The sequence below is a fragment of the Prunus persica genome, chromosome G1 (genome assembly GCF_000346465.2).
Source record: "Prunus persica cultivar Lovell chromosome G1, Prunus_persica_NCBIv2, whole genome shotgun sequence".
NCBI classification, from domain to species: domain Eukaryota; kingdom Viridiplantae; phylum Streptophyta; class Magnoliopsida; order Rosales; family Rosaceae; genus Prunus; species Prunus persica.
The window spans coordinates 47,013,451-47,036,043 of record NC_034009.1 but is presented as its reverse complement, the minus strand read 5'-3'; the positions used below and the strand labels follow the sequence as shown (position 1 = coordinate 47,036,043).

General features: G+C 37.1%; 3 protein-coding genes across 4 annotated transcripts; 1 reads left to right on the top strand and 2 right to left on the bottom strand.

Annotated features, from left to right (window-relative positions):
- Positions 897-2,431, top strand: LOC18790420 (metallothiol transferase FosB). The gene is made up of 3 exons (XM_007223378.2): positions 897-1,129; positions 1,331-1,677; positions 2,041-2,431. The coding sequence occupies exons 1-3, from the start codon at positions 945-947 to the stop codon at positions 2,130-2,132; spliced, it is 624 nt and encodes a 207-aa protein (XP_007223440.1). The 5' UTR covers positions 897-944; the 3' UTR covers positions 2,133-2,431.
- On the bottom strand, positions 4,324-16,472 carry LOC18788202 (ion channel DMI1). 2 transcript variants are annotated; one of them, XM_020553969.1, is made up of 12 exons: positions 14,281-15,344; positions 13,446-13,514; positions 12,749-13,357; positions 11,927-12,109; positions 11,585-11,644; positions 11,287-11,490; positions 9,852-10,100; positions 9,113-9,211; positions 8,158-8,352; positions 7,430-7,522; positions 5,772-6,038; positions 4,324-5,053 (listed from the first exon to the last, which is right to left on the bottom strand). In XM_020553969.1, exons 1-12 carry the CDS (start codon positions 14,806-14,808, stop codon positions 4,835-4,837), a joined length of 2,775 nt encoding a protein of 924 aa, XP_020409558.1. In that variant the 5' UTR covers positions 14,809-15,344; the 3' UTR covers positions 4,324-4,834. The 2 variants fall into 2 exon arrangements, 1 of the variants encoding a protein (XP_020409558.1); XR_002269558.1 differs by lacking the exon at positions 4,324-5,053 and having other exon boundaries at positions 5,933-6,038; positions 7,430-7,506; positions 14,281-16,472.
- On the bottom strand, positions 17,760-21,871 carry LOC18791703 (uncharacterized protein At5g49945). The gene is made up of 3 exons (XM_007222189.2): positions 20,664-21,871; positions 18,340-18,543; positions 17,760-18,246 (listed from the first exon to the last, which is right to left on the bottom strand). The coding sequence occupies exons 1-3, from the start codon at positions 21,708-21,710 to the stop codon at positions 18,016-18,018; spliced, it is 1,482 nt and encodes a 493-aa protein (XP_007222251.1). The 5' UTR covers positions 21,711-21,871; the 3' UTR covers positions 17,760-18,015.

Here is a 22,593-nt window from a genome sequence, read left to right as displayed (position 1 = left end):
ATCTCATTTTTGTTTAACAATGTACTTCAATGACAGAGTATTAACAATGTACTTTTATGACATAATAGTATCAACAATCTGGGCTCGGATTATTTTGAGTTGGTCTGGTTTGTTCTTTCTTCATATTTTCTTTGGTGAACATGTATTAGAAATAGCAACATGACAAGCATTAATCAACATGACACTAAACTAGCAGTGTTATTATCTTAAACTAGAATATTACAGGGGTATACATGCATTAGAAATATGATGTCATAGGAAACTAGTAGTGTTATTACCCTAGACTGGAACATTACAGGGCTAGATATGTATTAAAAATAGGATGTCATAGGAAACTAGCAGTGTTATTACCCTAGACTAGAACATTACAACCATTAATCAACGTGACAGTAAACTAGCAGTGTTATTACCATATACTAGAACATTACAGCCATTAATCAATATGACAATAAATGTGTGAAACATTACAGTCATTAACCAACATGACACATTAATGAGGCTATGGAAGACGTTTTGTTTGTAATAAATTGTTTGGGTTTTTTAATAAAATTGGGATGGGTTTGTTTTGGGTGCTATTTAAGTTTTTTTTGTGTTGGGCTTCTTTTAAATTGATCAATGACAGTCACATAATTTGTAAGAACTTCAACACTAATTTCTTATGTAGTAAATGAATTTTGAGTATGTTTCTAAAGTGCATTCCATGTAGGATTTTTTTTTTTTTTTATATATATATTTTCAGCCCATCTTTTGGTATATTAGTGAAGCTTCCAAAAAAGAAAGGTACAATTTTATTTTTAAATTTTTATTTAAATTTCTGGAATCTTCTTTCCAATTATATATGGACCCCATCTCCCTCTGTGCTTATCGGCCTTTATATAAGCCCAGTATACTCTCTCATATCACCACCACAATAAACTAGAGAGAGAGAGAGAGAGAGAGAGAGGATGAGGAATGCAAGAGAGTTTGAGGATACAGAAAGGTGGATTTCATCTTCAAAGCTGCCTCAGCTGTGTTTAAATCACGTGTCATTTGTTTGCAAGTCAGTGAGCAAGTCTGTGAGGTTTTATGAGCAAGTCTTAGGTTTTGTGCTCATTAAACGCCCTTCTTCCTTCAAATTTGAGGGAGCTTGGTACGCCGCCCTTACCCGTATCCCACTTATTAACCTCTCTTCTATTTCAAAAACACACACACACACTTTCATTATAACCTTCTTTTTTCTTTTTTCTTATTTCCATGTGTGGAACTTTTGCTCAGCTTATTCTTTTCCTAATTACTATTTCATAATTAATAATCTAAGATTATTGCTAATTGAATCATCATCATATCTCAGGTTGTTCAACTATGGAATTGGTATTCATCTGCTAGAGTCAGACAAAAATATCCCAGAAAAGAAAGGCAAAATCAACCCAAAGGACAACCACATTTCATTCCAGTGCTCAGATATGGGGATGGTTATGCAGAAGCTGGAGGAGATGAAGATAGAGTATGTGACAGCCAAGGTGGAAGAAGGTGGTGTTATTGTGGACCAGCTCTTCTTTCATGATCCAGACGGCTACATGGTTGAAATTTGCAATTGTCAAAATCTCCCTGTTCTTCCAATCTCCTCATGCCCTATCAAGCTTATTACCAACACCAACGCAAACCATACATCATCATCATCATCATCATCTTTTTATGGTAGATCTGCCTCTTTAATATATGTTCTTGATCTAGTGCTAGGATGTTATATGATTTTTGGTCTTCGTAATTTGGGTGAAGTTCTACTTTGGTGCCTGGATTTTAAGTTTCTTTGATTTATTAATCATCCTATAGTTTACTAATTGTTATAATTCAAACACAATGACCTAATTACAAGGGGTTTGTAGCTCCAATAGTTTAATCATGTCCCGAAGTCCTAGATTTAATTCCCCTTCCCCGCATGTATTTTAAATTGAAAACCCTTGTACATAATCTCATGATTGTAATAAGAGTCTTTAAATCAACGGTTGAGGTCATTTTCATTTCATCATAAAAAGTGTTACAATTAAGAAGAAAATGCAGGGGAACAGAGACAAGAGATGAGCTGCTCTGGAGAAGCTGCGACGCTGATGATGGAAGGCTTGGTGATGGACGTCATGAACATTTCCATGTGAGAGCATTGTTGCATTGTCAGGATTTTGTTTTCGTTGATTTGGGGTGTATTAGTGGTGCTCTGTTAGGAGATTCTTCTCCTTTCTGCAAACGCCATCGATTGCTTCTCCTTATTCGGAGATGTCAACGTTGGCTGTGAAATTATTATTTTTTTAATCTTTTACTGCTGGGGTTTGCTTTGTATATAAATGCTTTGTTTTGTTGTCGGCAATTGTTCAGGCCTTGGCTTTGTTGGGCTTTGCCTCTTTTGGGCCTTGTACCGGAACTTTCTCTTTTAATAAATATTCATTTACAACCTAAATGCTAAAATTAGACAAGTCCTAGCAGTAGTACTAGTAGGAAGAGCAGATAGAAAAGAATTACATGAATTCGTGATACGCAAGTTTCTACGGCATCTCCAATGGAAAAACAAAAAGAGTACGTGACAGTATGTCATCTCTTTTATCAAAGACTAACCTAGCTAGCAATCAGTACTTGAGTTATGCTTGATTTGGTCCTATTACAGCCTGTATTTTATTTCCAAAGCCAAAACAAAAAACTCTACTTTTTTGTGGCTAAAACCTAAATTTACTATTCATTTATCATTTGTGGTTGGTTGAGTAGGTTCCAGCAAGACGATAGAAACATGTCGTGCAATGAAACATGTTTTCCAATAGTTTTGACTTGTCATGACTTTTCAGATAAATTATAATGAAAGAAGAAGTCGCACTTGTTGAGTAGTACTTTCCCTACTTAAACCAATTTGCATGCCTGTGCTATTTATCTATATCCATGGCATTGCCCTCCTCTCTCTATTATCTCTTCTTACATCGCCTATCAAGGGAGGAGAGACTTAGAGAGATTTATCATCGCGTTATTGTCCTCTTCTTTATCTCTCTCTATGTCGCCTATTAAAGAAGAAGATAGATAGAGAGAATAGTGAGTGACAGGAGACCTATACTCTGCTTTTGTTTTTCGTATTTTTCTTTCTTTTTGATACGGATGTTGATATGCTACATATTAATAATACCCTCTGCTTATCACTTGAATTCATCCTTCCAAAGAAAAAACAAGTTCCTTTGTTCTTTTTATTAAGCCTAAGATCTAGCTACGCGTTAAAGAGGCCCACCATCTCCTTTTGGAGAATTACCTCTTTCTTTATTAATACTAGATTGGTTTTTTTTTTTTTAATTTATTTATTTTTAGAATTAAGAAAAGATAACATGGGTAGTTATCTATATATATAAAGCAAAAGGCAGAGAATGGTGAAACATTCATAATACCATAAAATGCCCTTGGTTAATCCAAACATTAAGAATTAAAATTATTAATTAAATGAGGATAATATGATAAATTTACACATTTTCATATTAAAAAAATTTAAATTAAAAGAAAAATCAGACAATGAATCTTATTTTTATGGAACACAACTACCCATTATCTTTTTTAAATATATAAATCAAAAGGCAGAGAATGGTGAAACATTCAAAATACCAGAAAATATCCTTGGTTAATGCAAACATTAAGAACTAAACTTATTAATTAAATGAGGATAATATGATAAATTCACACTTTTTCATATTTAAAAAAATTAAAAGAAAAAGAAAAAGCAGATAATGGATCCTATTTTTATGGAACACAACTACCCATTATCTTTTTTAATTCTAAAATAAATTTACTTATTTTTTTTAAAAAAAACCTCTCGCAAGCGCGGAAGCGCGTGCAGAGAGGCTAGTCTTTTTTAAATCTAAAATAAATTTTAATTTAAAAAGCCTCTCGCATGCGCAGAAGCGCGTGCAGAGAGGCTAGTATTCTATAAAAATAGGACCTATTATCTAATTTTATTTTTAATTTGAAGAAAATGTGAATTTATCATATTATCTTTATTTAATTAATAATTTCAATTCTTAATGTTTGAACTAACCAAGGTCATTTTTTAGTATTTTGAATATTTCACCATTCTCTGCCTTTTACTTTATATATATAGATAATTGGAGGAAGTGAGAATTGAACAGATTCGTGAATCATCTTACCATACAAGCAGAACTAATGCGGTTTTTGAACTGGCATGAATCTCAGATATCCTCATGATTAAACCACACATAATGGATTATCAAAACTTAAAAAATTGTATCGTCCAAATAAATACGAAGGATTTGAACTGACATGAACTATCTCTTGCTGTATTTAAAAAGGGGTAGGAAGGTTATCCAAGAACATAAACATCATTTTTACATAAATTTTGTAATGAATCGAATTCTCATTTTCGGAGTCAAGCTTGCACGAATTTGCGAAATCATAATTTAATAAGTTGTCACATGTCAGACGGATCTTACAAAGTAATTCAACCTCGGGGTTCACAGGAATTTCTGCATAAAACATATTTTCCATCACAATAAGAATATACTCATTTTTTAACACGAAATATTTAGAATTGTACAACATGAATGCCAATCATCCAGCCAACTGACTTCATATTCTGATTTAAGTCACCATGCGCCCATTGATACAACCACCTTTTCAGGTGGAAAGGGATGTCATCCTCTTCAGCAAGAACCGGCACTTTCCCGGAATCATGATCAAATCCGCTTCCCCAATGAATACAAAATATTTCTCAGTATGTATTGGTAATATTAGCGAGGTTGGGGAGGGGAAAGAAGGGCAACTCCTGATTACTACAGATGTCAAGCGTATACCAGTTTAGCACTCCTTTGTTAAATTAGGTTCATTCACTCATGGAGATGACCACGAAAACATCATCATGGGACCATTTTCTTCGTTCTGACTTCGGTGATGGGTTAATTATGGCCCGCTCTGTGTTTGCAAGCCGGTATCCAATCACGATTTCCTGCCTTTGACGACCCCTAAGCATTATATCATAAAAGCAGAGTTCTTCCTGGTCATATAAATAGAGTTCTGCTGGTTTTATGCACATCTCATTCCCCTGTCCAAGCACAAAGAACCCGAAGCTTTAGTCTTTTAGTTTTTAATTTCAATCACTAATTAAAATAGAAACATATCCGAAAATAATAATAACTACTAGAATTTCAGAGTAAATACTCTGGAAAAAACACCTCTTCTACAGAAGTTAGCACAAATAATTTATATCCTATTAGAAGCTCAGTGTTCCATATGACCAATACACACTACATTGATATAGCACTGCAGAGTTGAGAATAAAATCCAGACTTCAGTGTCAAGAAAATATGTGTGTGTGTGTGTGGGGAGGAGGAGAGGGGGTGTGACAAAACTTCGAAAGAGGGATCCTTCTTTTAAGAAAAGAAAGGACCAGTATCGTGGTCTATCCTGCAATGTGATTCATCCAAACTGTATACTTCTAAGGTCCCGTTCAAGGAGTCAAATCCAGCCAAATTATATTTTATAACTTCTTTCTATTCAAATCCTATTTGCTTCATCTATCCCACATAGAATATCTACATTCTTTCCTACATAAATTATAATTATATTTTTTGGAACTGTTATTGGCACTCAAAAATAGTCATCCTACAGTCCTCCAAGTGCAATTTCTCCCTTGTGTTTTTAGAATGGAGGAATGCGTGATGACTCTTTTGGATTGCCAATAACAGCTCCCTACTTTGTAATGTAATTATAAAACATTCATCACACATTTATAATAACATAAAACAGAGTATGAAGAATACCTGTTCAAAAAATAGCTCCTCAAGGACACGATTGATTTGCTTGTCTTCAGCCACCATTGCCAGCGCCATACTAACCAGTTCGTTTGATAGCACATAATCACTGATTCTAGACACTGAGACCAAGTTTCTAGTCCTAGAATCCAGAATTTCACTAATTATTATTGATTTGTCTGAAGCTTGCTGCATTTCACGGATCCAAGAGCTGTGTGAAAATGCAGACAACCGTAAAGAAGTTGTCTTTGTATCTTTGTCAGGGAGACGCTTTGACTGCAATCCAAAAGTGAAGTAGCTTATATTAGTAGTCATTATTGAGTCGCAACATCTTCAATGCCAAATTTACATAATCCAACTTCCACGTAATCATACTTAAAATCTAAAGCAAATCCAATCCCTAAACAGAAAAAGCCATGATCTGAAATTCTATGCACCAAAATCTTAACCAAAACATGAAATTTTATAATATTAACCATAATGGCAAATCAGATGCACCAGATTCGTAACCCAAGTACAGCGAATACTTTGATTTTTCCTATGAACAAAAGAAAGGAGATGCATATAATATCTCAAATCTCAAATCTCAAATCAAAGCTTGGCAACCACAATTAATTGAGCGTTGAGTCTGAGGAAGTCAGGAAATGTTAAAATAAAAGAATCAGCACTCAGATGGATCAGGTCAAAATATAGAACTCAGATTATTCTTTTAGAAATCCAGCATTTCTGGTTTTGTTTTGATGATGAAGGCTCCGGAATGAAGGTTAAGATTTTTGTTGGGTACACGTTTGGGAAGGAGCATCTAGAGCTGAGGTACTGCGAGTTTGTGGGGCTTCATTCTTTTTCATTTGTTCAGGTGCTCAATGAGTGGTTCAGTTACAATTAAAGATCTGCCATTACAGAGAGCTCCAAAGCTATACCTCCAGGTTTAGAGAGGGAGACACAGAGAGAAGAAAAAAAAAGGGAAGATAGGAAAATGGTTTGTGTGAGACACAGGTCCCAGCCCACCAAAATGTTAGCCACATTGGGGCCACATCAGCAATACAAGGGGCAAAGTGACAGCGGTTGACGAATGGGGCATTTTAAAATACCGGACAAGTTAAGGCATAAAATGAGGCATAAAGAGAGGTGTAATAGTTCAGAAGGAATAGGTATAATTAAGCCTAAGAAAACCCGACCATCCTAAAATCAATAAGCTTCATGAGGATTAATCTGATATGTTACCGCCCTGAGAGATAAACAAAGAAACAATAAAGTGGATAAGGAATCCACAAGAGCAAAACAAAAGTAAACAGCAACCTCAAGACCTAAACAAACGAAGGAAAAGAGAACAAAAGAAAACAGCATTTATCTCAAATAGCAAGAATGTCCAAAAGCATTAGATTACTAGGAATGACAGGTTTACAAAATGGATTAAAACCTTGACAAAATAACTCAGATCAATAGGGAGGAATTTCTGAAGAAAGAAGATGCAAGAGTTAATTTAACTGGTGGTGATGGATAATCAATTTTTGAATAGTCATCAGGACTAGAGCTCATTCAGTCTATGCCTGATTGTCTGAACTTTCCCTTACATATGCATACATGCATGTATGTACATCAGTGATGACAGATTTTTTTATCAGTGCTCTTACACGCCTATGGCAGGATGCAGCAATTGAAGTTACCTGTATATCTCGTATAAGGAGAAGAGTGGCAAGGGATCTTGAGTCAGAATGAACAACAGAGTCCTCTAGTGATTCATCTGCAAGAATTAATATCTGTCCACTTAGAGTTAGTAACAAGTTGAAGAAGAAAGTCTACACAAGAAAGTTTCAAAGCGACTCATTTTGTCCAAGCAAAATAGAATTCTATTGAATTTCTAAAGTATGGGCTACTATTGCAGCATAATTTGATGACCTTTCTTTTTCTAATATTGAATTAGCTTGGAGGGAAGTGTGTCTTCATTATGGTCAAGAATCAGATACTCTGTATTGTTTCTTTCAGGTGGATTTCTGGTCCAGCCCCACCCTTTGTACAGATTTATTATTCTTAATAAAATTTATGTTTCTTCTGAAAAATTATGTTAACTCAATTAAGGTGGCATTGTGGCTTAGGGGAAAGAAGTTTTCTAGTGAAGTCCTTCCTATTAGATCACTTGGTTTCAAGGGATAAGAAGTACGTTCCCCAATAAATTTAGATTTAGCAGTTATGCACCAGCTTAAAACATTCTGAAGGTCAGGGCCAAATTCTGAAATATGAGATGTGGTGATATCTCATTTTCTTTCTTCTTTTTTTCATCAGAAATATAAACTTTGATTACAGAAAGGAAAAAGAAGTAGAAGAAAATACAGACAAGATGAGAGAGAGAGAGAGAGAGAGAGAGAGAGAGAGAGAGAGAGAGAATCAAACTTACAGAATCAAAAGTCTCCAGAGGAAGACTCTCTAAATGCCGTTTGATCACAGCATTTCCTTCTTTGTGGACAAGCTTTATGTTCTCCAATCTAGAAACATCCAGTCCACCATCTGTAAGTTTCCTATCTCTTTCTATTACAGGAACTTCATTGAACAACCAAAGTTCTGAACCTGGAGGCAAGAATGCCTCTAGAACCTGAGAAGAAGAATTCAGCAACAAATCAAGTTGGAGCTCAAACCTGAATAATGCAGAGATTCCAAATTACTAGTTTATTAGTGACCATTTCATAATTAGCAGATAGGAAAGAAAAAACAACGCCCCTGCCCCCCCACAAAAAAAAAACCAAAGGAAGGAAAAGAAATAGCCAACAAAAGATTAAGTGAGACGAAACCATTCCTATAGTCCAAAAGTCCCAGACAGCCCAACCCAAAGTGAGAAAAGGTTACTAATAAGAGGCAGGAAAGAGAAAAATGAGAGAGAGAGAGAGAGAGGGAGAGAGAGAGAGAGAGAGAGAGAGAGATGTGTGATTGTTTTAGTCAGCATTGTCCGATTCAGCTAAGATTTCAACTCTGCCACTAATCGTTCCCCGGATAAAGTAGAACCATACACTGAATCCACAGAAACACCACAATTTTGGTGGGTGCACCATATTTTTTAAAGAAACTGTTCTAAAGGCACCTTTTCAACTGAAACTTTGAGGTATCAAGATTCGACATAGGTTTTGTGTCAGTCTTCTTGTAAATGAAAATTTTTGAATGTTTCAAGTAAAATTAAAAAATTAAAAAATTAAAAAAAATTGTTCCCTTTGTATGCTGAACGCCAATTAATGTAGTTAATTTCTATTCCCCATGGATATTGCTGATTACTATGCTATTTCTGTTGACTAGTACAGTTGCTTTACACCTTTTTTCTTCCAGAAAAGATCATGTTTATGAGACAATATTAACTGAGTTACCATAATCATATCATCTATGTCACGACGCCAGCCACAAAACAATATCTTCTCAGGGTATTTGGGAGGTTCAACTGTCTTTGGACAAGAGCCTGCACATACCTGCACAAAGGACACAACATGAGCTCAGGCATGTCAAATGTCATCATTCCTAATTTTCTTATACATATTCAGGCAAATATAATAATGGCATCCAAGGCATCCAGTAAACTTAGCTGATAATTTTACATTAATTTTTGGAAAGCTAAGCAGGTCTGACGACAAAAGAAAAGAAAAAAGGATAACGAGAAAACAGTGAATGTGTGTGGACCTAGTTAACCATTTGCTTTCCTGTTAAACAACAATCCATTGGTTGTGCTTCTAAACCAGCAAATTTATACCTAGTAACTATGCCAGGTGCATGTCATATAGGTGAACCCAAAAACCATACAAATTGGGGGGAGGGGGGAGAGTGACAGAGAGACAGAGCAAAGAAAGATAACCTAGTTTGATTGTTAATCCTAAAAAATTTCTTGTTCAGTTGTTAATCCTGTATAATGGGGATCCATCAACTAATAATCAAAAATATTTTCTACAAACGAGTGAGTTGCTTAATGTAACTGCTGGGGTCTTCATACTTCACTATTAAATCTGAGAATGATATCATTATCAGCATAATAGTAGCAGTGTAGCACAAAATATAGTTTTGAAACTTTACAATTTTTACAGTATATTGTTGGTACACAAAGAAAATATTGATAACCTTGGGAAAGGAGCATGGAGAATAAGTATCATCATCTTCTGCTATAACAAGAACCTCATCCCCTTCTTTCAGAACATAATTATCATCTGGATTTAAAATTATCTTCCCACCATCTGCAGCAACCTTAATTCCACAGGGAATAGCATCAGGAAATGAAATAAGCACATTTTCAAAACGAAGACCATCCAATTGAGGCCACCTTTTGATGTAAAACTCAGCATTCTCAAACCCCAATATGTCCTCCCATATCTGACCAAAGAAAATTAATAAATTAGTGAAAAAAGGAATTTATTGAAAAATATAAAGCATATATGGTTTTTCAGATATGCAAAAGAGATAATAGAGAATCCCAAGGTTTAAATAATGTAAGAGAGATATTGTCTATGTTCTCATGAATCCTACTTTAGACATTTGATGGATAACCCTTCTCTTTCTCCTGTCATCCCCTCAAATGCATTTTGGAGGACGGAAGTACCTCCTAAGGTTCGGGTGTTAGCACAGATGGTCGCTCATGTTAGGGTTACAGCTTGTTATAAGGTTCAAGGAATAAAAATTCCTCATTGTCTTCTTCCTTAATGGTATGTGATGTGCAAAGATGGAGCAGAAAGCGTGAACCATTTGTTTCTGCACTCCAATTGCCTTATCCTTTGGATTGGTCTGCCATTTTAGACTGTGTGGGTTGTTTGCTTTGGTTTGGTATGGGTCTTGCTGTTTTTGGTTGCATCTTTACGTGATTCTGATGAATCCCTCTCCATCATGTTTTGTACTTCTCTCAACTCTTCAAAATATTTCTTCTTGTTCTCAACAAAGACTGATTTTCAGCCATACAATTGGAATGCTCAGTAACCGTAAACTTAACAATTGAGTTTGTTTCCTAAAATGCTCATTAAATGGCATTACTTTTTCCTTGGGTTTTCCCCTTTCCACATAGGTTTCACTCTTCAATATGTGGCAAGAATTGACTGGTTCTGCACAAATAATGTTTCCTATTTGGAGGTAGAACCGTTGTGGTAAACTATATCAATTCCTTGTAGAAAGCTACTCCTACCCCTAATGTAACTAGGCTCTTACCAAATATATACGTAACTCATTAAAATAATAAAGCAATATTTAACAACTCTAACAATATTAAATGAAACAAAATAAAAACTATTTAAGTATTTAGTGTGAGCCTCAGGCTAGGTATTGGGCCAGGTCATGCTGATTCATGGCCCAAAACATGGGCCAAATTGGCTGGCGCACTGTTCCCTGGGCCATTTTCCAGCCCTACTCAGCCCAGTGAACCTCGTCTCACCAGACAAATATATACTTAAATGGAATTAAAACATTATCAGAACTCAGGAAAACAAACTTAATCACAGAAGGAAAGAACTAGTCTTATATGACTTGCACAAGTTTTAAGAAGTGTAATTAAAGCTCAGCTCCCTAGAGTTACCTGTGCAAGACCAGGCTGCAGAGCACACTGTATCATCAACCTTCCAATCACATCATGTGCTACAACTGTTTCTATGAGTTCTCCTCCAACAAGCTTCACCAGAGGCTCATTGTCAAGGTCACTCATCTCTACAACAATATGACCCCTCAAACCCTCTTTCACCCCAGTTAGGCTGAGCACAACCCTCAAAGCACGCGCATCACTCTGGAAACATAATACAACCAATGTAACTAAAGTTTGATGCGCAATAATGTAAACCTCTGAGAAACGTAAGAGGGCATCTGAAATAAGAAATAACCTGATCTGCATTTTCATCAGATGCCAATACAATGATAGCACGTGCCTTTGAAACTGAGACCTGCAAATGACAAAACAAAACCCAATCTGAATCAGCAACCATGAGAGAGAGAGAGAGAGAGAGAGAGAGAGAGAGAGAGAGAGAGAGACGGAAGCAGAAACAATAACATTATGGAAAGAGGATGAAGCACCTATAACTACCTTGAAAAATATATGTTCCAATCAAAATAATACTACCAGCAGTTGAGAAAATGAAATACATAGTATTGAACCCTTCAACGAACAAAACTACAACATTAGTACTAGTAGTATATAAGAGGAATATCAAAGACACCCAACGTACCTTCTTCAGGTCAGCCAGTATAAGAGGGCTGCCGCTTCTGCATATAACAGAGGTCCCCATGAAGTCAAATTCAAGCTTTGCTATATCCAGCTCCATTTCCTCCTTGTCTCTTTCAGCAAGTATAACAACAACACCACCACCAACACTCTTGTTTGCTATTGCTAGCTGCTTTAGAAGTGAACCCTGAAGCAGCAAAAAACGAAAATTTTGATTCCCCTTCTTTCTTTCCTGTTTGACTCCTTAACTATAAAGCTCACAGAGAGAACTTCTTTTATAAGATATAATGGTGCTTAGTTTCTTAGACGATAAGGAAAGAGAGGTTTAGGGGCCTTTAAGGATCGTTTTTCAATTGCACGAGAAACATGAGCTTACAAGAATCTATCTGTGAAACCAGTTAAAATGAATACAGAAGAAGTGAAACAACAAAGGACTTAAAATGAGTCCCTAGAGACATTATAATTACCCATACAGTACTAACTGCCAAAAGCACAAATCTAAAAGCATATTCAAGAAGCAAGATGGAGATATCACTTGAAGACTAATAGTCATGCAAACACCTAAGTTCCCTATTCTTTTTGGTATGTGTTAACAACCAAGTTCATGTTTCACATCATGCAGTAAATGCCCAACAATACAATTTTGAAGAAATTCAAGTCGTATGGCATCCTAGAATTTGTGAATCACATCCCAAATCTAAAACAAAATTAGAGATCTAAAGAAGAAAAAAGTTTAAAGGGAAAGCAAGATTGAGATATCACTTGAATATAAACCAAGAAGTTCAGATAGAGGGTGTATCCAATTTAAAAATGGTCGAGAGTTTACCAGTTTGTCACTCCATCCAAGAATTAGGATGTGGTTCATTTCAATGACTTCACTCTTCCCTTTCCGCAGTGAATCAACCTTCTCTGATATAGCATCAGAAACAAGCCCAAGCATCATTGCAAATATTAGCATGCCTCCTGAACTTATAGAGACAGAAACTATCCTTGGCCCAAGGCCTTCTGTGTCAGCATGGTTTCCAGAATCAGCAACAAAAGTCCATGAGAGCCAAAGAGCTTCAGCAAAGCTATTTTTATTGACTGCATACAATGCCAATCCACCAAACCCTATAAGAAATATTGTTGCAAACAGAAGCGCAAGCAGTTTCGCATATGGATAGACAGAGAAACACACATCCACCATATATGCAATCCTCTTCTTTATGGGAACCTCCTCTTTGTTACTCTTCATCCTTTTTGAGAGATTCCTTATTTGGGAAAGATAATCAAGATGTTTGTACAATACAAATGGCATAGTAAGTATAATGACCACAGCATACAAAGCAACAGTTCTTCTTTCAGCATTAGCAAAATGGAAAAAAAAGGGATTCTTCTCAGCCAGAAAAAGACTAAAGCTGCTATTTGAATCGATATCTTTTTCGGTACACCATTCCTGAAAGCAGCGTAATTGATTATTAGGGAGACTACTATAGAGAATGTCAAACCAAGAACCAAAATAGGGTTGAAGCCATGAAACATACCTCAAGTTGTGCAACTCTCTGCCGCAGATAAAATACATAAGTTATAGATAATATACAAGTGAAAGTAAGCTGCAACAGAAGAAGTTTATACAAAATTATTAAACTCGTAATTTCAACAATACAAAAGTACAGCATCAGAAGCAATTTCTGGTTGATATAGATTTTGCACAAAGAAAGGCAAAAGAGGTGCTGATAAATTAACATCATTTACTATTTACTTCTTAAAAATCCAGAAAATTCCCGTAATCAGTGAGCAGCTAAACAACTCAAGAATAAGACAATGGTAGTACATCTTATTATAAGACGTAGACATAGGCACATCACTTCTCCTCATAGTATTTTAGCATTTTCGGTAACTTTAATACAGAAACAGCATCTTTCCGTAAACAGCAGACGAAACCAACATACAACTGCAGCATAAATGGGAACAGTGTGATTGCAAGGACTAAAGTTTTTTTTTTTTTTTTTTCTCTCTCTTTTTTGTTGGAAGGACTTGGGTCATAAATAAATTCGCATTATGTTATTTTAAGTAGCTCATTCAACCGATTGAAAACCTTACACATACGTAAAATTCAACATAAATTAGTCTAGAATTGTGGATATGCATTGTTTTCCCTTAAAAAAAAGAGCTTTGACCTAAAAATAGTAGTATAGGAGAACATAAAAAACGTTGTTTCCTAGAATCTAGAGGAAGTTGAAAAACGGTATCGTAGAATTTACAAAAGCCTACATTCGTTTCAACAGAAATCAGAAAATCTAGTAGTTGAGCTCAGCTGAGTGAAGTTAGAGAGTACGAAAATTGATGCAAATTCTGAAAATGAATCAAATGGCTTACCACAACTAGTAACAAATGACGTTTAAGTTCCCCAGGCCACCTCGAACTCAGCCGAGTCAACTCACTCGAAGAAGAGGCCGGAGCTCCACTTGGCACCACCTTCAATTTCTTCCTCTCAGCCTCCGGCTTCGGCACCGACGCAGCAGGCGGAGACTGGGACGCAATCCGGTGTGACGCGTCGACAAGCTTACCATGCGCCGCAGTCGTACGTGAATCAGAGGAGGCGAGCTTCTTGCCGCGTTTGGAAGTGTTCTGTGGGACGACGAAGGAAGGGAAGACCCAGTCGCGGTCGGAGAAGTCTCGGTGGTCCGCGGGCGCATTGGAGGCGCGGCGATCGGGCGGCGGCCACTGGCGGGAGGCAACGGCGGTGGAGATGCGTCGGACGGCGGGAAAGAGTGGGCCCGGGAAAATTGGGTTTGTGGGTCCCGCGTCGTCAGAGGCGGTGGTGATGACGGTCCGGGATTTCTTGAGCTGTGGTGGGCTCTCGGCCTTGTTGGGCTTCGAGGGCTCTTCGTTGCCATCAAGCATTTTTTTTGGGTTTTCTTTCTCAGAGAGAGAGGGAGAGAGACATGTTGAGCTTCGAAGTTGCAGTGACGGAATTGATATGGTTTCTATATTTTACTGGTGTTTAAGGTGGGCCCACAAAAAAGAAAGATAAAAAGCGGGTACCGTTTTTTATGCTTCTTTCTAGTTTGATTGGTCTCGTGACGGTGGTAACTATTTCTCTTCTCTCTAGGGGAGTTCAAAATGGGCGATGCGTGCTCGAGTCACTTGGCACACATGTTCTTTCCTCCTCCTTCCCCGACTCTTCTCTCTCCTTCTCTTCCCCGACTCTTCCCTTCCATTCGGATTTCCAGATTCCGCATTTAATTTTTTCTTCATCATCAGCTGTATTGCAGTTTACATTTTTCTTTTTCTTTTCTTGTAATGATATTTAATTTTTCAATTTAATAATTAATTACTACTAGTATCGTGGAAGGAAATTGGAGACTCCATTATTATAGCGAAGCTTCTGTATTTTGTTTCCAGTTTGAAATCCATATGCAACTTCTTTGTGGTATTCGATTAGCAATTACATATTTACTTGATTTACGTTGGTTCCTCATACGAACAAGAAAATGGGAAGTGTTTTTTTTTAATGAACTAATCTGCATTTAAATTTCATTGATCAATCTAATCATACTAAGATCACAAAAAGCTTAACCTCAATAAGATCAACCATGCAGGACCCTGTAATCAAAATTTAAACTGAGGGAGAGAGAAATACAGAGTGAGAGAGGGAGAGAGAAGAGAGAAGGGTCGGGGGAGAGTACGGTTTACTTGTTACTAAAGTTCCTGTTCCCCCTGTTTCCCTACTAATTTCATGACATGTGGCAAGCCACTTAAAACCACTTAACTTTGTGTTACTCTTTTTGCCTTTTTTTTTTTTTTTTTTTTTTTTTCTGCTTTTTCTGCCTGTTATGCCCCTTTCTCTCTTCTTTCCCCCTCCCTCCGTCATTTTTCCCTTACCAGCCCAAAATAACACATGGACTCGAGCTGAAACACCAGCTCTAAACCCTAAATCCTAAACCCTCTTCGTCTGCTCTCGCCTTCAACAGCGAAGCCAAAATCTTCGCTGGTCTTCAACAAGGCAAATCTTCGATCGTAGTTAAATCTTCATTCGTCTTCAAAGATTTGTCTTCGCTGTCGATAAACATGCAAGAGCCTTTTTCAAATTGTGTTTTGACATGGACAGTGAACTATCAGTTGTGCTTTTTTTACCCAGTACCAATTGATTGTTAACTAGCATTTCTTTATTGGGAATTTGGACTCTGATCATTGAATCTCAAATGTGTTCCTTTCTTCCCCGCCATTTTTTTGAGAGAGAGATGAGAGAAAAAGAAAAACAAAGCAAAAGCAAAAAAAAAAAAAAAAAAAAAACGTGGTGGTGGAGATCTGGAAAAGAGAACAAAAAAGGAAGGAGATGAGGGAAGAGGGAACGAGAAAAGACAGAAAAGGGCAGAACAGGGAGAAAAAGCAAAAAAAACAAACAGTAAAAAGAAGCAAAAAGAGTTAACAGAGTTAAGTGGTGTTAAGTGGCTTGCCACATGTCACAAAACTAGCAGGGAAACAGGGGGCCACAGGAACTTTGGTAACAGGTAAACCAGACTCGTCGGGGGAGGAGGAGGAAATAAATTTTTTATTTTAAAAAAAAAAGGGAATGGAGGAAAAAGAGGGAGAGAATCAGGCTATTGGCTCTTTTTCAAAAAAAATTTTAAAATTTTTATTTAAAAGTTAAATAAGGTTAACTAAAGTGGTAAGCAAAAATGCTAACTATTCACATTATGATATTTATAGGGCATAGCCGACCGGCTATACTGTTGAAAGATTCTATTTACAGAGTATAGCCGTTCGGCTATACTTCTGAAATGTTCCATCTGCAGGGTATAGCCGCTCGGCTATACTGTTGAAAATTCTACCTACAGAGTATAGCCGGGCGGCTATACGTTTAAAAATTTTAACTACAGAGTATAGCCGCGCGGCTAAACGTTTGAAAAATTCTATTTACAGCATATAGCCGGCGGGCTATACTTTTAATAAATTCTATTAATGGCATATAGCCGCTCGGCGATACTTTTCAAATATTCTACCTTCACAGTATAGGCAATCGGCTAGATGTTTGAAAATTTTATTTACAGCATATAGCCGTGCGGCAGTACTTTTGAAATATTCTATATCTTCAAGATATTTCCTTTTTTAATTACTTTAATTAGTAATTATGTTTTAATTATTGTTTCAACAGTACAACCGCACAGCGACACTATTAATATTCTAATGTGTTTTCTTTTTTAATTACTTTAATTACTAGTGATGTTTTAATTATTATTTACCTAGTGAATAATTAGTATTTAAATATTTTATTAAAGAAAAAAATTAAAAAAATTAATTATTATTTATTAAGTAATATAATTTGTGAAGTTAATGAAAATATTTAATACTAATTATTCACTAAAAAATAATAATTAAAACATAATTACTCAAATAAGTAATTAAATAAGGCTAAGATATGATTCAATTAATAAAAAGAAAGTTTTTTGTTAAAAAAAATATATTGACCAAGAGATACTAAAAAGAAACTTCTTCCGACGAAATTTCGTTGGGAGAAATCTAATCCAGCAAATATAAATCTATATTTTTATTGTTGATGCAATGTGGAAATATTTTAAAATATACTGCGCGGCTATACCCTATAAATAGAATTTTTTTCAAAACTATAGCCTCTCTTAGAATATTTCAACAGTAGAGCCGCGCGGCTATACCCTATAAATATCAAAATATGAGAGAACGAAAGGAGCATACTTAGGTCCACCTTCAAATTACCAATATTTGACACTCATTTGAACTCCTAGAGCACTCACCTTCGTAGAATTGCAGTTTGATTGATTTCAATTTTTTGAGTTTATTTGTTCTTCCCTCGTCGCAGGAAATTTGACACAAAATTATCTCAAATTTTTGTAGAGGCTCCGAAAAATGTCAACAAAGAAATGCTGGGAGTTTTACGGTATTGAGTTTTGGTACATTCAAAACCTATTGATGTGATAACGTTAGAGGCAAACTAATTCAGACAATTAACAGTACAAGGCTGCAAGGGTGCGGAACCAAAACTTATGGCAGGCAAGACTCAGCTAGATATCACAAGGATATTAAATAGAAGATGAAGAGGAAGAGGAACCAATGACAAGTAAAATTCAAGAATCAGCTAGCACGGGTCATTTTTATTTTCGGCATTGCTTTCTTCATCTGACGAGCACGCTCTTTTGCTTCTTTCTTGCGAATACTCTCTGCACTGAGCTTAGCCTCGGCCTCCTCCATCATCTTTTTCCTCTCTGCCTTCTTTCTTTGCAAGGCCTCTTGTCTAGCATTTTGGAGTTCCTTGTAAGCCTCTTGAGCAGCTTTTGATCTGATTGCTTCTGTTTTTGATCGAGCCTGCATTAGAACATTTCGAAATTAGAAAATTAGACCAAATGGCAATTTTTGTTCTAAACTTTGATTCCACAATATAACCGGAAGCCGACCAACCTGACTACTTAGTTTGTAGCGCCCAATCAAATCAATATAATAAGGTACCAGAGCCACCAAACGAGTCATATCCGCCATGTTACTGGCATCTGGTAGGGCAAACTTGAACAAAAGCATCTTCTTGTGTGTCCCTGGATGTTGATCTGAAAAATGCATGTAGATGAACCCCTTTCCAAATTTCTGAAAAGCTTTCTCACCAAAAACCTGCAAATACCAGATGTATCAAATATTTCTGCCAACTCTGTGATTGATCCAACAAATATTGTATAAGTCTAGAATCAACACCACAATGTCTAAACAAATGAATGAATGGAAAGAAATGTAACAGCTAATCAAGAAACCACACATCAAAAGGTAAATGTTAGGGAATCAAGAAACAGAATGGACAACTCAGACGGAATTGGGACTTAAGAGGCACAAGTTATAGGACTAAGAAGCATAATAATGAACTTGGGTGTTCTGGTTAAATGGTTGAATAAGATTTTAAATTCCCCAGCAACCCGATCATGGAATACATTATATAGAAGTCTATCAGTGCACAAGAAAAACCTAATGATAAAAGGACCAAAAAAATATGCAACACTCCTTTCTTCCCAATTGCATCTAGGTATGGGATTGAACTGGCTAAGTAGGGCACCTACAGCGCCCTGCCCTGTAATCTTGCCGGATCAAGACTCAAATATAGATTCAAAGTGGGTCCAGGTTCAATCTCCTAGAAATCAGGAAGTTCAAATTGGACCTTAGGCTAAAACTATGATAAGAGAGGGGATTGACTCATTAAAGGGGAAAATGACTGGGGCTTATTTTGTTCCTAGAGTATTATCTTCTTCTTTGATTTGAAACCTGAGAGAGAGAGAGAACTAAAACTAAAACAAATTTTATTATGAGAGAAGAATAAATAAAGAACAGCACTTTTCCATGGCAATTATGATAGAGGAAAGGTGTTTTATCATTCTCACAGCCTCTCCTACAAAGGCCCATAAGGAATGCACCCCACATTACAAACAAAAGTTGCAGGTACTAACAAAGCATAATGTGACTAACAACCAAACAGAATTTCTCTAAGGCATATGAGAGTTTGTACATTACTTGCGCATCTCTCATCTGCCGCTAGATTAAAAAGATTGATCCGATTTTGGAAACGCCAGCAGGTCACACTTATACAAGCACCCAGTTTGTGCCCCCATTATATTGAAAGGTTGGCTGAGATACCATCTTTTAATCCAACACTGTGAGAGTAATGCAAAAGTAATACAACTTTCTCATCCGCAATACATAATTCTCAGCCGCCATAATTGACTCAACAAAACAAATTCCACCTTCATCGGTACTAATTACGATATCAAACCTTAAAGGAGAAATAATACCTATCCAGAGATTCTGCAATAGTTATGCATTCCCACACATAATGCATAAATTTAGTTCAGAGCACACTTCTATTAAAAGTAGGCATCAACACGAGAGCAATTCTAAAACAGAGTTCATTCACTCATGGCCAGACAACACATTAAAGCCCGACAAAAAGAGCAAAATGGTCGAAAATACTAAAGCAATTTACAAAATCACTGACAAAGAAACCTGTAAATGTAATCAGATAGAGAGTATTCAATCATTGGCCTAATGAACTGGGCCAAAGGAATAAAATATTTGATTGGAATACTAATTCCAGTTATGGCTAGAATGCACCAGTGATATAATGGAAATCAAACTCTTCTTATTTCATTTCACTATAATGCACCATTAACATATATATATATATATATATACACACACACACAAATATAACACTAACTACCACTAGTTAGAGACATTAACACTTAACCACTAACAACTGCGTACATGAACTGAACAGTAGATAAGAATTAAGGACTCAAATAACCCGCTACCACCCATACATGCGAAATACTCAGGACAGTGGCCTATCATGGGCCTTCAATCCTATGGTTGGCCATTCACATGGAACCCAAAAACAACTGTTATAATAAGCATAAGTTGTTTATGATTCTTCAGTTTTTCAGTTTTGCAGTTTATATGGTCTTCAGCATTATCATTGCAGTAAAACAGAATCTTATTATTACCTGTATATATGTGCATATACAGCCTACCCAATATAGTCAAACACATAATCATTTGATCGAATGCAGTTCATACTATCAAGAAAACTAAACACCTGAAAGCACACTCATTGCAAGCAAGTAAGAGGTGCAAAGCCCGAATTAAACAATAACCACTCAAACCAAATACCATCTAAACGCAACGATAAACCAGATTAATAAAATAAAAAAACCATAACAAATTTGCCATGAAGAAGAAAATAAACCAACCTGATCAAGCACAGTCTCGGTGATCAAATCCCCAGCTACCTCCTTCGACTCTGAGATAACAGCCAAGTCCTCAGCAACCCACTTCCTTCCAGTGGGCGGCGACAGGATCCCGGCAAACTTCTGCAAGTCGGGAACCTCCTTCTGCATTGCTTTGGCCGCCTTCTTCCTCGCCACGGCGAAAACCACGTGGTCCATCGCATCATCATTCATATAAACCTCGAGATTGATCTCGTCCCTACTCGGCACCACCAAGTTGAAAATGGAGGAGATCAAATCGTGGCGGCTCTTGAGCTCCATCGTCGCCAAAAGCCCCTGGCAGCACCTCCGCCCACTCGCGTAGAACTTGAATACGTTCTGCCCTTCCTTCAACAGCAACGGCGAGTCGTCGCCGTCTCCGACCCCCAAAAGGCTGAAGTTCTTCTCGAAGATCGAGTCTTTCGTCGCGAATTTTGCAGCCCAAGCTAGGGCGATGTTCTCGTTCACCCGCTTTCCGGTGAAGTAGTTGATAGCGAAGACGATGAGGAACCCTCCGCACGCAATCTCCACAACGAACGATCTAGTTGCGGCAGGGGGTCTGGGGTCGGCGGAGGGTTTGGGATCGGAATCGGAGGAGGGAGTGGCATTTTCGGTAATTTTCTGGTCGTCGAGGGGCGGTTGTTGAAGTGGTTGCTCAGGTTGGATGGGCAGGCCTTCGAACTCGTCCTCGTCCCAATACTCGAAGCTGGTGGAGGAGGGTTTGGGAAGATCGGTGGGCGGAGGGTCCAAATTGGGGGTCGGGTTGGGATCCGGGTCCGGTTGGGAGGGATCCGGGGAGGGAGGTGAGTCGGGCTGGGAGGGGGTGGTGGTGAGGGGTGTTTGGGAAGGGCGGGTGAGGGTGGAGAGAGGGAGGGAGGAGTCTTCGTCGTCGGCGTCGTCGATGCCGTCGGCGTCTTCGAAGCCTTCAAAGTGGGAGTCGGCGACGACGACGGTGGGAGAGAAGGAGAGATGGGAGAGGAGGAAGAGGGAGAGGAAGAGAGAGAGGAGAGGAAGGAGAGAGAGTGAGGCCATGCTGCTGCTTGCTGCTTGCTGGTAGCTGTTGTTGCTGCAGAGCCTACATGAAGGAAGGGAAGGGAGGAAGTGTGCGCGAGTTAGAAATGAAAGAGGAATCAAATAACTAGAATTTTTTTATTATTGTTATTATTATCTAATGCGGGAGATGAATACGAGGGAGTGCAATCCGGTCCAACTGATCAAACCGGCCAATTCGAATTGTAGTAGACTCTTGGGTTTGGTTGACCATAAAAATTGAACCGCAAAATCATGATTCGAAAACCGGCCTATACCGAATCGGATTGATCATGACCTCACCACCTCCACTACTTGAATAATTGTATTTGAGTTTCACTTTTTTTTTTTTTTTTATGTATATAAGTATGTGACAGTTTTTTCCCTAATCAGGCAATCTCAAAATTTAAATCCCCAGTTTTATTAATTATTTAAATAATTGTTATAACTTCAATTTTTTTTTTTTTTTAAAAAAAGAGAGGGTATATGGAGAATGAAAGTCAAGCATATTGAGAAAATCATAGCAGAGGATTCGAATCCTTGAAAATCTGCCTATACTGAATGGGATTGATGATCACCTCACCACCTCCAATTCTAAAAATGCCAAACTCAAAAACAATTATTCATGTATACCCAAATATGTGATAGTTTTGTCAATGAGTTCTGATCTAGTGAAAAATGGACTTGATTTGTAGACTAGTGATCTCAAAGTCGAATCCTATGGCATTAATAACTTGATGAGAAACCTCATCCTCATGTAGTTTAAATTACCACTTGTATCAAAAATATATATCCCAAATTTATTAATTATTTAAATAATTATTATAACTTCATAATTTCACCATTATTTTCCTATTGAGTTAATTTTTGTTTGTAATCTCAATTT

What these genes read in the sequence shown, in the direction of transcription:
- LOC18790420 (XM_007223378.2), top strand. Translation starts at nt 945, where the DNA reads ATGAGGAATGCAAGAGAGTTTGAGGATACAGAAAGGTGGATTTCATCT. An exon ending in TTCAAATTTGAGGGAGCTTG is followed by an intron (nt 1,130 to 1,330) that starts GTACGCCGCCCT and finishes ATCATATCTCAG; the next exon opens with GTTGTTCAACTATGGAATTG. An exon ending in ATCATCATCATCTTTTTATG is followed by an intron (nt 1,678 to 2,040) that starts GTAGATCTGCCT and finishes AAGAAAATGCAG; the next exon opens with GGGAACAGAGACAAGAGATG.
- LOC18788202 (XM_020553969.1), bottom strand. Translation starts at nt 14,808, where the DNA reads ATGCTTGATGGCAACGAAGAGCCCTCGAAGCCCAACAAGGCCGAGAGC. An exon ending in CTGATGAAAATGCAGATCAG is followed by an intron (nt 11,491 to 11,584) that starts GTTATTTCTTAT and finishes TTATGTTTCCAG; the next exon opens with AGTGATGCGCGTGCTTTGAG. An exon ending in CTCTGGAGACTTTTGATTCT is followed by an intron (nt 7,523 to 8,157) that starts GTAAGTTTGATT and finishes CTAAGTGGACAG; the next exon opens with ATATTAATTCTTGCAGATGA.
- LOC18791703 (XM_007222189.2), bottom strand. Translation starts at nt 21,710, where the DNA reads ATGGCCTCACTCTCTCTCCTTCCTCTCCTCTCTCTCTTCCTCTCCCTC. An exon ending in CCGAGACTGTGCTTGATCAG is followed by an intron (nt 18,544 to 20,663) that starts GTTGGTTTATTT and finishes TGGTATTTGCAG; the next exon opens with GTTTTTGGTGAGAAAGCTTT. An exon ending in GCTACAAACTAAGTAGTCAG is followed by an intron (nt 18,247 to 18,339) that starts GTTGGTCGGCTT and finishes GTTCTAATGCAG; the next exon opens with GCTCGATCAAAAACAGAAGC.